Source organism: Nanorana parkeri, unplaced genomic scaffold (assembly GCF_000935625.1).
Source record: "Nanorana parkeri isolate BGI_ZX_2015 unplaced genomic scaffold, ASM93562v1 scaffold890, whole genome shotgun sequence".
NCBI classification, from domain to species: Eukaryota; Metazoa; Chordata; class Amphibia; order Anura; family Dicroglossidae; genus Nanorana; species Nanorana parkeri.
Window position 1 is genome coordinate 1,032,758 of NW_017307158.1, and position 13,002 is coordinate 1,045,759.

General features: G+C 50.6%; 2 protein-coding genes and 1 non-coding gene across 4 annotated transcripts in view; all 3 read left to right on the top strand.

The window, feature by feature from the left end:
- LOC108794729 (very-long-chain 3-oxoacyl-CoA reductase-like) overlaps nt 1-919 on the top strand; it is a 33,174-nt gene extending 32,255 nt beyond the window's left edge. Inside the window, exon 11 of the mRNA XM_018565819.1 lies at nt 809-919. Coding sequence (XP_018421321.1) covers nt 809-919 — 111 coding nt within the window. The remainder of the gene's footprint in view (nt 1-808) is intronic.
- Nucleotides 920-6,241: 5,322 nt separating this feature from the next.
- TRNAT-AGU lies at nt 6,242-6,315 on the top strand. The gene has a single exon. It is a non-coding gene; the product is annotated as a tRNA-Thr (tRNA).
- Nucleotides 6,316-8,139: 1,824 nt separating this feature from the next.
- Nucleotides 8,140-13,002, top strand: part of LOC108794732 (eukaryotic translation initiation factor 4E type 2-like) — an 8,574-nt gene continuing 3,711 nt past the window's right edge. Inside the window, exons 1-4 of one of the 2 annotated variants that reach the window (XM_018565822.1) lie at nt 8,140-8,329; nt 9,254-9,260; nt 10,343-10,470; nt 11,945-12,049. In XM_018565822.1, coding sequence (XP_018421324.1) covers nt 8,267-8,329; nt 9,254-9,260; nt 10,343-10,470; nt 11,945-12,049 — 303 coding nt within the window. In that variant the 5' untranslated portion in view covers nt 8,140-8,266. Of the gene's footprint in view, nt 8,330-9,253; nt 9,261-10,335; nt 10,471-11,944; nt 12,050-13,002 lie in introns of both variants that reach the window. The other variant, XM_018565823.1, reaches the window with a different exon arrangement.

Sequence of the window (13,002 nt, forward strand, 5' to 3'; positions counted from 1 at the left end):
GTCCTGAAATGTCACTTCTCTCAGACTCTGTGACTGCGATCTCACATTCCAGAAAGTCGGATAGAAGTGACATTTCAGGACTGATCAGCTGTTCCAGGGCCGATCGGTTCTCCTGCACATACCATCTGCGATGCCGATCTGCCCCGGAACAGCTGAGAAAGCCTTGGAATTCTTCACCTTTTGATGGTCACATATTCCACCGCCGAAAAAGTGGGCGCGATTACATTAAAATATGTGACCCCCGTGACCGGTCACACATTTCACCGCCCGAAAAAGTGGGCGGGATCACGTTAAAATGTGTGACCGGACACAGATTCCAATACAGTCACAATCTTTGATAGAACACCGGCACCCCCAGCATCTCTAGTACAAGGCTATTCCTATTGGTCCTGCATGACATACATGCTATAGGCACAGCACCATCTAGTGGTTGCATGGAAGAAACACAGGCTTGTCCTAGTTAGCAGGGAAACAAGGAAAACCAGGATTCGGCTATTGTCTGTGACTCAGGAGGAAGGGATCACATTGATTGCCGGAGGAATGGATCACATTGATTGCCTGAGGAAGGAACCCCATGTGGTTCCGAACCATTGCATTTCACCGTGATACCATGATTATCTGACGTCAATAGAGACGGATCAGGTGGAATTCGGTGTGCTGGTGACTTCATTCCTCTCATCAGCATGCCGTATCCACGCTGCAGTGGTGCATTAGCATTGCCGTATACGCGTCCAATCACAATACAGCATAAATGACAGGGGCTCTTGATCTTATTCCTGATCTATGCCCCTCCTTTTATTTTTTGCAGAGCTTTGTGTTGGATCTGTTCCTCGCGGAGTGCGTCATGAGTTCCAAAATCCTGGCCTGGATCGCCCGCCGCACCCTCCGCCTTCTCCTGAGGATTCGGAAAGTGGACTGATGGCGACTCTTTACACAAATCCAGATTTATTAAACTGGAGTTTAGCTGACAAAGGATTCGTGTTTGTGTCCATCCGGCCCTGAAATGTGCACAGCTCTGACATGCAGCTCCAGTTATAGAAAGGGAGATTGGTATTGGTAGGTTGGGTCATCGACTGCGGTTCTGCTCCGGGAAGAAGGAAGACTCCTGGATCAGGGAGAAGGTGTAGGGATGAATGTTTATTGTAGGTGAGCCTGCGCTAAGGGAAAGCAACAGGTTTGTGTGGCCTGTTCCTTCCCCCCGCCCAGGGAAATGTGCGTTACCCAAATGTAACAGGAAGTGAGAGGAAATCTCTCTCTGTGACATCTGTCATAAGAAAGGGGGTTACCATTAGATAATCACCCCTCCCCTCTAGTTCCTGTGACAACTCTAAAATATTGGATTTCCCATCACTCCCTGTTACGGTGACAATGGGCACCAGGTCCAATGGAAAGGGTGAATCCCCATATGCCAACCACAGCACGGCTCCCCAAGCTGCAGTCTGCTCACGCTGTTGGTTGAGGAAAGTCGCCAAGCTTAGAAGCCCTGAAGAAGGGAGAGTTTTTATACCCCTGAAACATGTTGGCATCTGTTTTTTTGGATCCCCAACCAATACCCCATTCCCCCAGTATTGGCTGTGCATGGAATGACTGCTCGATCAGTCCCGCACATTATAAGTCTTCTTGCAATAGACCGGGTGCCTGCAGCTACTTCCCATGGGTAGGACTTTGGCACACATGACATGGAGGCTTTGAAGGAAAATTCCTCACTCAATAACTATTAACAGTTCACACAGTTGAATATGAAGGGAATCCTTCCAACAAGGGACGACATGAAACAGTTGCAAATGATCGGCTCAATGGTCCTTACAAAGTTGCATCAGTCCCATACAGAGGGTGAGGAGTGTTATTGTGGGGCCCATGCGGGCAGGCAACCTGAATGCTCATGCTTGTATCCCAGGGTCAGGCCCGAGGCCCAAGGTCTTTCACTGCAGGTGTTCTATCAAAGATTGTGACTGGGTTGGAATGTGTGACCGGTCACGCGGTCACACATTTAAACGTAATCCCGCCCAGTTTTTGGGCGGTGGAATGTGTGACCGACAAAAGGTGAAGAATTCCAAGGCTTTCTCCACTGTTCCCGGGCAGATCGGCATCACAGATGGTATCTCAGCTGTTCCAGGCCAGATCGGCATCACAGATGGTACGTGCAGGAAAACCGATCGGCCCTGGAACAGTTGATCGGTCCTGAAATGTCACTTCTATCCGACTTTGTGGAATGTGAGATCGCAGTCACAAAGTCGGATAGACGTGACACTTCAGGACTTCCGCTGTTCCAGGGCAGATCGGTTCTCCTGCGCATACCATCTGTGATGCCGATCTGCCCTGGAACAGCTGAGAAAGCCTTGGAATTCTTCACCTTTTGCCGGTCACACATTCCACCGCAGAAAAAGTGGGCGGGATTACATTAAAATGTGTGACCGGTCACACATTCCACTGCCGAAAAACTGGGCAGGATTAGGTTAAAATGTGTGATCACGTCACCGGTCACGCAGTCACGAAGTTTGATAGAACACAGGCTCACAGCCTGGGAGGGCTTCCCCTTGAGGGGAGAGACATGGCTGCTCTACATGATGGCATGGAGGATCTCCCTCACTGGAACATTTATCGTAACGGCCCACTAGCGCCAACCAGAGGACACTATAAGTGCTGCACTTCCCAAAGTGTTCCTTCCATTCTAGTAAATGCCCCCCGAGCTAGCCGCACATCACTGTCAATGTGCTTCGTACGAGCCTGCCAATCAATGCCTGTGGGCAGAAAACGTCGCGGTGCTGTGCAGATCGTACCCACCCACAGAAGGAAGCGTGGGACCCATCAGCGCTGGTCACCATTTGGTTCTGGGAGCCTTCTTATACCCGTCACCCTATGCTGAGGGGTATGTGGGCTGATATCCCACGGTGGGCACCCCTGGCATGGTGACGCCAGCCTTGCACGCCAGGTTGATTTGTAACCAATTCAGTGCCGGTGTTCTATTGAAAGTTCCAACTTGTCGACCTCTCCAACTGGTGACGTCACATCCGGTGACTGGCAGTAGGAGGTCTACAGCAGATGGAGCTAGTGCGCATGCCCAGGAAATCCTTGTCGCACTGTCTAACTATTGCCGCAGCGCCTGCGCGGCGATCCACTTCTATAACCTACTACAGTTATATGTGTCTTAGGTTATAGAAGCCGATAGCCTCGCAGGCCCAGTGGCTGTTGCCTCATCGGATTCTATAACCTAGTCAAAGGTTATATTATGTTACAGCGCCTGCGCGGCCACATGATTCTTTCTACAACCACAGTGGCCACAGCGCCTGCGCAGCTATCGGCTTCTATAACCTACGACAAATATGTTTGTACTAGGTTATAAAATCCGATGAGTGGCAATAGTTAGGTCGACAAGGATTTTCTGCCCATGCGCACTAGCACCATCTGCTGTACATCTACTGGCAGTCACCGGATGTGACGTGGCCAGTCAGAGAGCTCAACAAGTCGGAGCTTTCGATAGAACACTGGTCTTATAAAAACTCAGGATCAGCACTACGGACAGCGCATATGATTCTGACCCCCACTCATGACATTCAAGTGGATCTGAACTCTAACTGGATGACGTTTTGCATCTTAAACAATCACATTTCTTCCTTTCATGAATTACTCTTCTCACCTTTTTTTTGTATCTGATACTGACCTCCTCCATCCTCTCTCAGCCACTTCCTGTCTACATGCCCTTTTAGTGTAGGCTCAGCATCATTGCTCTGGATTGGCTTCCCCATAGTGACAATGGTGGACCACGCCTAAGCAATGTGTGTCTGCACGGCCGCTTGTAGTTGTCACCAGGGGACATGTGGCTTTGTGACAACGCAGCAGCACAATTAAGAGACGGTTGTCACTCTGTTACAGGAAATGACTGAAGAAGGTGCTTCATGGCAGGATCACCGGGGATTATTTTACTGAATCCTAATTGCATTATCATTATTATACAGGGTTTATGAAGTGTCGACGGTTTGCACAGCGCTTTACAATATAATGGGAGACAAGAGGGTTCGGAGGGCCCGACTCATGAGGTCTTACAATCTAAAATATTAAATCTGATATGAAATTCAGTGATCCGGTTTAGATCTATTTTTTGGTCTTTAAGCTGAACTCCGGGCGCACACAAACCTTTATTTAAATCTATTCCTCAATAGCCACAGAGGATATAAATCCACTTTGTGAGCACCAAATGCCTTTACGAACCCAGCTATCACCTAGTGACACCATCACTGTGCTGAGAGCAGAGCTGTGGGAGGTACCTGGCAGGTCCCACCCACTACAGGAGGGGGAGGAGACAAGACCAGTTACCCCGCACAAGTAGAAAGAGTAGCAGTGAGCAGTCTTTATTACAGGAGCGGGGCGGAGACATGACCAGTCACCCTGCACAAGGAGAGAGAGCGGCAGTGACCGGTCTTTATTACAGGAGCGGGGCGGAGACATGACCAGTCACCCTGCACAAGGAGAGAGAGCGGCAGTGACCGGTCTTTATTACAGGAGGGGGCGGAGACAAGACCAGTCACCCTGCACAAGGAGAGAGCAGCAGTGACCGGTCTTTATTACAGGAGGGGGCGGAGACAAGACAAGACAAGTCACCCTGCACAAGGAGGGAGAGCGGCAGTGACCGGTCTTTATTACAGGAGGGGGCGGAGACAAGACCAGTCACCCTGCACAAGGAGAGAGCAGCAGTGACCGGTCTTTATTACAGGAAGCTCCTCACACGGGATTACTGCACAGATCTGGAAGAAATACAGAGAGCTCACCAAGATTCAGGAAGTACACACGTGACTCTGGTATTTGTCCCGGAGTTCAGCTTTAAATAATCGGTAAACGAGGGTGCAGTATGACCAGTTTGTTTCCTATGAATGATATAAATGTGGAAAATAAGAAGCGACGTCACGCCAATGTCTCCTCTCGGGAAGTATTTCTCCGTGAATCCGGTGGGAGGTATTAATGGTATTAGGTGTCCACGAGTTATCACAAAATATGAGCGCGCCTGTTCACCGGTCACTGCGGCAGGATTGTAATCTGGTGACTTATGAGAACTTTTCTGCCACGTACAGACATGAGTTCTCAGCACCCGGAACCGCTTTCCTTATAGTTGTATCTACAACAAGCAGAAACCAACGAGGGCCACCTTCCCGCGGGTGGAATCCTTCTTCACTGAGGATCCAAAGAGGAACTCTGGAAGGACGAAAAACGTACCCTTCTAGAGGGGTACCCTTCAGGAAATGGACTGAGATAACTAGACGGGTCATGTATGAGCAAATGGCGCCCCGAGAGGACTAGATGGGTGAAGTATGAGCAAAGGCGCCCCGAGAGGACTAGACGGGTCAAGTATGAGCAAAGGCACCCCGAGATAACTAGACGGGGCATGTATGAGCAAAGGCCCCCCGAGAGGACTAGACGTGTCAAGTATGAGCAAAGGCACCCCGAGATAACTAGACGGGGCATGTATGAGCAAAGGCCCCCCGAGAGGACTAGATGGTTCAAGTATGAGCAATGATGCCCCGAGAGGACTAGACGGGTCAAGTATGAGCAATGGTGCCCCGAGAGGACTAGATGGTTCAAGTAGGTGCAAAGGTGCCCCGAGAGGAAAAAAAAAGCCTGCAGGCACTGCAGGGGGCAGCCCGGGGCCTCGGCCGTGAGGACCCAGCAAACAGCCGCCTGAGTACACGGGCGCGCTGAGATGGACACACCACACACAGGGGTGATTTTCTGCAGCCTCCCCCACCAGGAAACAGCCAGAGGAGGTGAAGGTAAGTTATAAATAAAATCATTATTTTTTTGTAGCCCAATTGATGGCTTTGCTGTATAAAGTACCGCTGGTACTTGTAGTTCTATATAGCAGGTCCAATGCAGAATGGCACCCTCTATAGAGGACTACAAGTCTCAGCAGTACTTTATACAGCAATGCCATTTTTCCAACTTTGTTTTTTTGTGGTTGCTACAGGGGATATGGGTTATGGGGGTCTGTGGGTTTTGTTTTTTTTTGGGGGGGGTGGGGGGGGGCAAAAATAATCTTGCACCAGGGCCCTTTGTTCCCTGGGTCCGCCACTGTGGAGGGCTACGGCCGAGTGATACACAAATAAGATACATTGTTGTTCATAGTTCCGGGACTGAAATGTATTTTTTAAGGTGACTGTACAGAGATCACATGACCACAGGTAGCATGTAAGGTAAACATCAACAGTATGTACACGCATGATTAGGACACACGCCTGCTCAGCAAACAGGTGGTGCTGTGGCTTAGTTGGTTAAAGCGCCTGTCTAGTAAACAGGAGATCCTGAGTTCGAATCTCGGCAGTGCCTGCTCCTTTTTATTTCTTCATCAGAAGTCTACAAAAAAGGAATCCATGGTGGGAATGTCCAACATCTGCCCGCTCTCTGAATGGCTGACCCAAACCAGAGCTCGGTGTAGGGGGGTTCAGATCCGGTACTGGGGGGAAGGGGTGCTTGGTGGTCATTGGAGGAAAGCACATCTCTATGATATGGTCAACTCTGAGAAGATACAAGCGTCAGAGTTTTAGGGCCATTATGAAAATAATCAGATGTTCAATATCTCATCAATTGTCATATTTGGTCAATGGCATTGACCTAATCTGGCCCAATAAGCTCCGGCCGGGGGCATACCCCTGCCCACAGCTGCACCTAAACAAAGGGACATGATGCTTGTAGTGACATCATTGACCTTTTATGGCTGCATGGTCTTATTTGGTCAATGGCATGGACCTTATATGGCCCGATCAGCTGTGGCCAGGGTATTCCCCGCCCAGCAACTGCACCTAAACAAGGGGGCGGGATGCTGGTGACACTGTTGACCTTATATGGCCGCGTGGTCCTATTTGGTCAATGACATTGACCTACTATGGTTCAGCAACCTATGGCCAGGAACAAAGGAATCTCTCGGAATGGCTGATCCAAACCAGAGCTCGTATTCGGTGTAGGGGGTTCAGATCCGGTACTGGGGGGGGGGGGGGGAGTGCTTGGTGGTCATTGGAGTCACACACACCGGGCACATCTCTATGACATGGTCAACTCTGAGAAGATACAAGTTGTAGAGTTTGAGGTCCAATATGAAAATAATCAGACAATCAATATCCAATCAGCTGCAAATCAAACATGCTGTTGAAGAACGACGTCTGTGGTTGCACGTGGCCATTGCGCTGCAACATACATGTTGGTGGAACATACAGGTTCTCCAATGCCACATGTAACCCAGAAGGAGCTTCTAAAGGTGGCCATTAGAGGTGAGTTCAGACCAGGCCCAAGAGGAAACTGTCGGTGCCGCCGCAATCAGCTGCGGCTGGGGCACTCTCTGCCCCATGTCTCCACATAAACAAAGGGGTGGGATGCTGGTGACATCATTGACCATATTTGGTCAATAACATGACAGAAAAGTATATATTCTTTTCAAGTTCCAGCTTCTGGCTGATTACACGACGAGTGGGATCTTCTCCGGAGGTGGGCGGTCCTTAATCACGCAGAGAACATTGCTTGGGTTATGACTTGTGAGAATCATTTGCTGCAGTAGCAAAATGGGCCCAGGCTCCCAGGGGGCGGGTCCATGACACCCTGGCCTAAGAGGAAGCCCCTCCTCCCGCAGCCCTCTACAGCTCCTCCCTACATCATTGTTGTTTTCTGTAGTGCTGTATGTGTCACTATGAAAACAATGCACTCCCTGTGCGGTCGATATCTCAACTCAGCGACCAATAAAGCCGAACCGCCAGCAGGTCAATCACCCCCCCCTTGTAGGTTGGTCACATAATACGTAGATGGTCACTGATGCATGATGATTTCAACGCCAATCTTTCATCATTGTATGCGAGTGCAGAGCAGCAAGGGGGCGGGTCTATGACACCCTGCATTCACAACCCGGAAGTCAGAGGACACCTAGTGACTGAATGAAATTACTACAGGGAACAACACCTGACAGGAAGTGATATTTTCAGTCAGATCTGTTTAGTTTTAAACATTGGTGTTTATTGTTACGCTATTATTATTAATATATTATTATATTTGACTTATCGGTCTTTAAACAGCTCCCTTTAAGACAGACCACGCCCCCTTACAAATAGCACCCCCCCCCCCGAAAAAACCCCCTCTCCCCTTAGCCCCGCCCTCCTCCGGACAGTTCGACCCCGCCCAGCTGTAGACGCGTGACGCCAGCGCGTAGTCCGGGCTCGGCCGCACCGCGGTGAGAGGAGAAGCCGGAAGTGTCGCCAGGGAGGGAGAGCCGGGGCCGCTGCTCACAGCAGCGCTTATGGGGTTGTCGGGGAGTGACGATGTCTCCGCTCCGGGGGGCGAGGAGGAGGCCAAGTCCAAGGTACGAGCCGGGCTGCTCGGCTGGCTGTCGACGGGCGCTTCCGGCACGGTGCGTGACGTCAGTCTGTGCGCCGGAAGTTATTACTGTTGCCATGTGCATTGTTATAGGGGATCTCTAGTGGTAGATGATTGGGGGGAGGTCAATTGTTCTGAAGCCAGAGGATGAGGAGGACAGCCCGAGACTTTCAATTCATCAGGGGCAGCTCATGTGTTGCTGTTTATAAATCCAACTCTTATTTTGTATCTAATAGGTATTTGGAAGTGTCAACAATTCCGTTGCTGGTGACCACGTGAGCAGAATTCCCCTCACTTCCTGTGCATGTGACACCAGGTTGAGAAATGAGGGGGGTTGTTGTTGCCGGGGCAGCGAGACAGGCAATAATAAGTAACCTCACCAAGGGTCTAAACCTCCCCCATTGTGAAGACCAAAAGTACTTTGTTGCTCAATCTATTCCCCCACTGTAGAGATTTCCCATCACTTCCTGTGTCAACACTCAGGGGACACCACCTCAGTGGGTACACGGCCTGGAAGTAGAAACATAGGAGCTCCATGCTTCCCTGCTTTGCCAATAACCAATAAAATCAAGTTTTGGGCTTTAACCCTTCTGCTCCACCGTGATGCGATCGCGGGGTCTGTCTGTTGCTGAGTCCAGTGGGAGGGGCCTGCAGGGTCCTGTAAACATCCCAGCGCTCTGCCTCAGAATTATATGGAAGAGCACATCCCTGGAGTCCCTTTAGATGTGGCCACTGGGTGCTGTGAACTCCGCTGATCAGGTGACTGGTTGCAGCACCTCCTAAAGGGGTGGCGGGGGAACGATCTTTCACATGAAGCTCGGGGAGAAAATGATTGACGGCAGAGAAAGCTCGTAGGTGTAGTGATGAGGGGGGAGAGGTGATTGATGAACGATGGAGGTCCTTCAGACAGGAAATGGAGGCGGCTCGAGATAGCTGCTGCAGCTTCAAAGGGTTACCAGGGGTAGTCAAACCCCGGCCCTCCAGCTGTGGTGAAACTACAAATCCCACAGTATAACCCCCCCACCCCCCCGGGGTTATACTGTGGGAGATGCCGGTTTGCAGGGAATTGAGATTAATCCATTCCAACACAGGAGAGGACTCGTCACAAGTGAGAGGAATAAGGGTAAAGCTGGAGTTCAGCTTCAATAAAGACGCGTAACATGTTAAAGCTTACATGACTTCTTTTATGCTTGGGTTTACATTCCCTTCAAGAGGAACTCCGGGGACACCAAAATGAACCCTCGCGGTGGGGCCACCCATCATGGCAGGATCACCTGACTGACGGTCACCGCTCAGGTTATTTTAAAGCTGCAGATTTAAAAAGCCTACCCCGGTACCGCAAGGGTTACCTGCTCATTTTGGACTAGTGGCCGGAATAAAGAAGATGACGTGCTTACCTGATCCTCGGTGCTGCAGCGGTGACTGTGGTTTGTCCCTCGGCGTCCTCACGTCATATACCAACCTCCTCCCGTGACCCAAAGCTCAGTATATAGCGGGCTATTGCTGGCGATACACTGACAGCGCCGCTGCCGGGACGGATCCCTACAACACTGTTGAGATCCACCCGGCTGCGTGAGTGACAGCTGGCTCTGACTATCTAGAGGCAGAGTCAGCTGTGCCCGCCCCCTCCCCCGTCCGTTCCTCCACTCAGCACTGGAGAGGGGGGAATCCTTGCAGGGAATGATGACTGACAGTCAGCGCTCTCTGCAGGTAGACGATCAGGAAGTGATCGGATGCATGTTTCTGCTCACTTCCCGATCTATATAGCCGACCTGTGACAGCTTCTTTGTCACGCGTCGGCTCTAACTGTGAGGATGAGTGGAAACCACTCTCCTCATAGTTCTCCTTTAACCAACAAGGGTTATAGTGTAATTTTTTCGCATACCTGGAGTTCTTCTTTAAACATTTGTCACTTTGTCGCACTGTAGTAGTATGTGTTCCCGAGTTCTGTTCTCTGTACACTATTTGTATCTTTCTTCTTCTTCTATTTAGGATTTATTGATCCCCCCCGGTGAGCACCCCCTCCAGTACCGCTACACCTTCTGGTATTCCCGCAGGACGCCCTCCCGGCCGGCGAGCACGCACAACTATGAACAGAACATCCGGCAGTTCGGCACGGTGGCGACAGTAAGAGCGAGCGGCGGATCCTATACTGCCTGTGATATCTGTCTGTTGTGATAAATATGAACGTGCATCGTGTCCAGTACTTCAGGAAATGATAGACGTCACCGGTGTTCTATTGCAAGGTCCGACTTGTTGAGTTCTCCGACTGGTGACGTCCCATCCGGTGACTGCCAGTAGATCTACACCAGATGCAGCTAGTGTGCATGTCCATGGGATCCTTTTTGAAATCTCTAACTATTGCCACTGCACCTGCGTGGCGCCATCACATTTTATAACCGCACTCTGCACTGCACCTGCGTGGCGCCATCACATTTTATAACCGCACTCTGCACTGCACCTGCGTGGCGCCATCACATTTTATAACCGCACTCTGCACTGCACCTGCGTGGCACCATCACATTTTATAACCGCACTCTGCACTGCACCTGCGTGGCACCATCACATTTTATAACCACACTCTGCACCTGCGTGGCACCATCACATTTTATAACCACACTCTGCACTGCACCTGCGTGGCACCATCACATTTTATAACCGCACTGCACCTGCGTGGCACCATCACATTTTATAACCGCACTCTGCACTGCGCCTGCGCAGCTATCGGCTTCTATAACCTAGGACAAGTAATAGGCCAAGGTAACTTGGCCGTGTTTGTGGGAGGAGTTGCGGTGGCTCTCTTCCCCTTAAGAAGGGGGACAGGGAGCTCCTAGGCACGTCACGGCGAGGTCGCGCTTGACCCTCCCGCCCTTCCCCAGGTTCTATCATTTCACTAGAGCGTGCCCCCTTATTTGGCACGCTGACCATAAAATCATGGCACACATCAGGTTGGTATCGGTAGAGGTCATGAAGACTTCGGAAGCCTAAGTAACTCTGACCACAAATATAAGTTTTGTACTAGGTTATAGAATCTGATGAGCCGCGCAGGCGCAGTGGCAATAGATAGAGAATTCGGCAACAATTCCATGGCCATGCGCACTAGCTCCATCTGGTATAGATCTACTGGCAGTCACCGGATGTGACATCACCAATCGCAGAGCTCGACAAGTCGGAGCTTTCGATAGAACACCGGCACTCGTAATGTGCAAGAAGCGTGAGCACCTTTATTGAGGTCACTATGTCGCCCTGAGGAAGGGACCCTGCATGGCCCGCGAAATATTGGCTCTGCGACGCATCAGTAAAAGTGCTCATGCTTCTTGCACATTACAAGTGAGTGCCGGTGACTTCTGTCATTGATTGGACTGTGGCACGGAGCCGTCGGTGTTGTCACTTCGAGCACCAACCGCTATTTCCTGTGCTCAAAGCGCTGTATGGAGTGCAGGTGATTCATTAATACTATAAGTACTTCAAGCAGACACCCTTCTCACCCCCTTCTCTCCCTCCCCCCCCAATCTCATCATGCCTGTGGTTGTCAGGGTCTTGCCATGGAACTTCTAGTTCCTCAACAGCTGGCAGCTCCTGACACCTCTGTCCTCCGCAGGTGGAGCAGTTCTGGAGGGTGTACAGCCATCTGGTACGTCCCGGAGACCTGAGCGGCTACAGCGACTTTCATCTCTTTAAAGAAGGCATCAAGCCCATGTGGGAGGTGAGCTGAACGAGAGAGCGCTGGGTGAGGGGACTGAATGTAGGGACACAAGTTGCTGTAACACACACGACAAGTTACACAGTGCACATTCACATCGGTCCCCGCCCCCGAGGAGCTTACAATCTCAGGTCCCTATCTCACATACATACACGGCCAATTCAGACCGGAGCCATTGCTACCAGCAAGTCTTTGGATGGTGGGAACCCAGGGTACCCAAAGGAAACTCACACAAGCACAGGCAGAACATGCAAACTCCATGCAGATAGTGACCTGACCAGGATGTCTGTTCCCACAACTTACAGCCCCCCCTTTCCTGTGACATTTCATCTGTCTCAGAGGAAACAAAAAGCTGATTGACTTACAGTATAGAACACCCGGGTCCAACAGTCCTCCCATGCTGAGAGATCATAGAGCTGCATTCTGATTCATCATCATCATCATTATTCAGGATTTATATCGCGCCAACAGTTTGCTCCGTGCTTTGCAAAGCAAAGGGAGCTGTACAAGACAAGAGGGTTAGGGGGGTCCTGGTCGTGAGAGCTTACAATCTAAATCAGAGAGGGAAGTGATACAAAGGTAATAACTGAGGGAAGAGCTGATGGAGAAAAACATGATTTAGTTGTTGGGTAGAGGGGGGGATGGACTTCCCGGAAGAGATGAGTTTTCTGGAATTGTCTAAAGGCAGACAGAGTGGGGTAGGGAGTTCCAAAGGATGGGAGACTCTAGAGACGTCTTAGAGGTGAGCATGGGAGGAATGGAGAGGACGCTTCGGGTGATATTTTGAGACGAGGTGGGTGAAGTAGCTAGGGGCAAAGCTGTGGATGACTTTGTGTGATGTTCTTAGTATTTTGAATTTTATTAGTTGGCCAATTGAAGCCAGTGAAGGGATTGGCAGAGGGGGCAGGGGATGGAGGTCAGTGGAGGGATTGGCAGAGAAGGGCGGGGGGATGGAT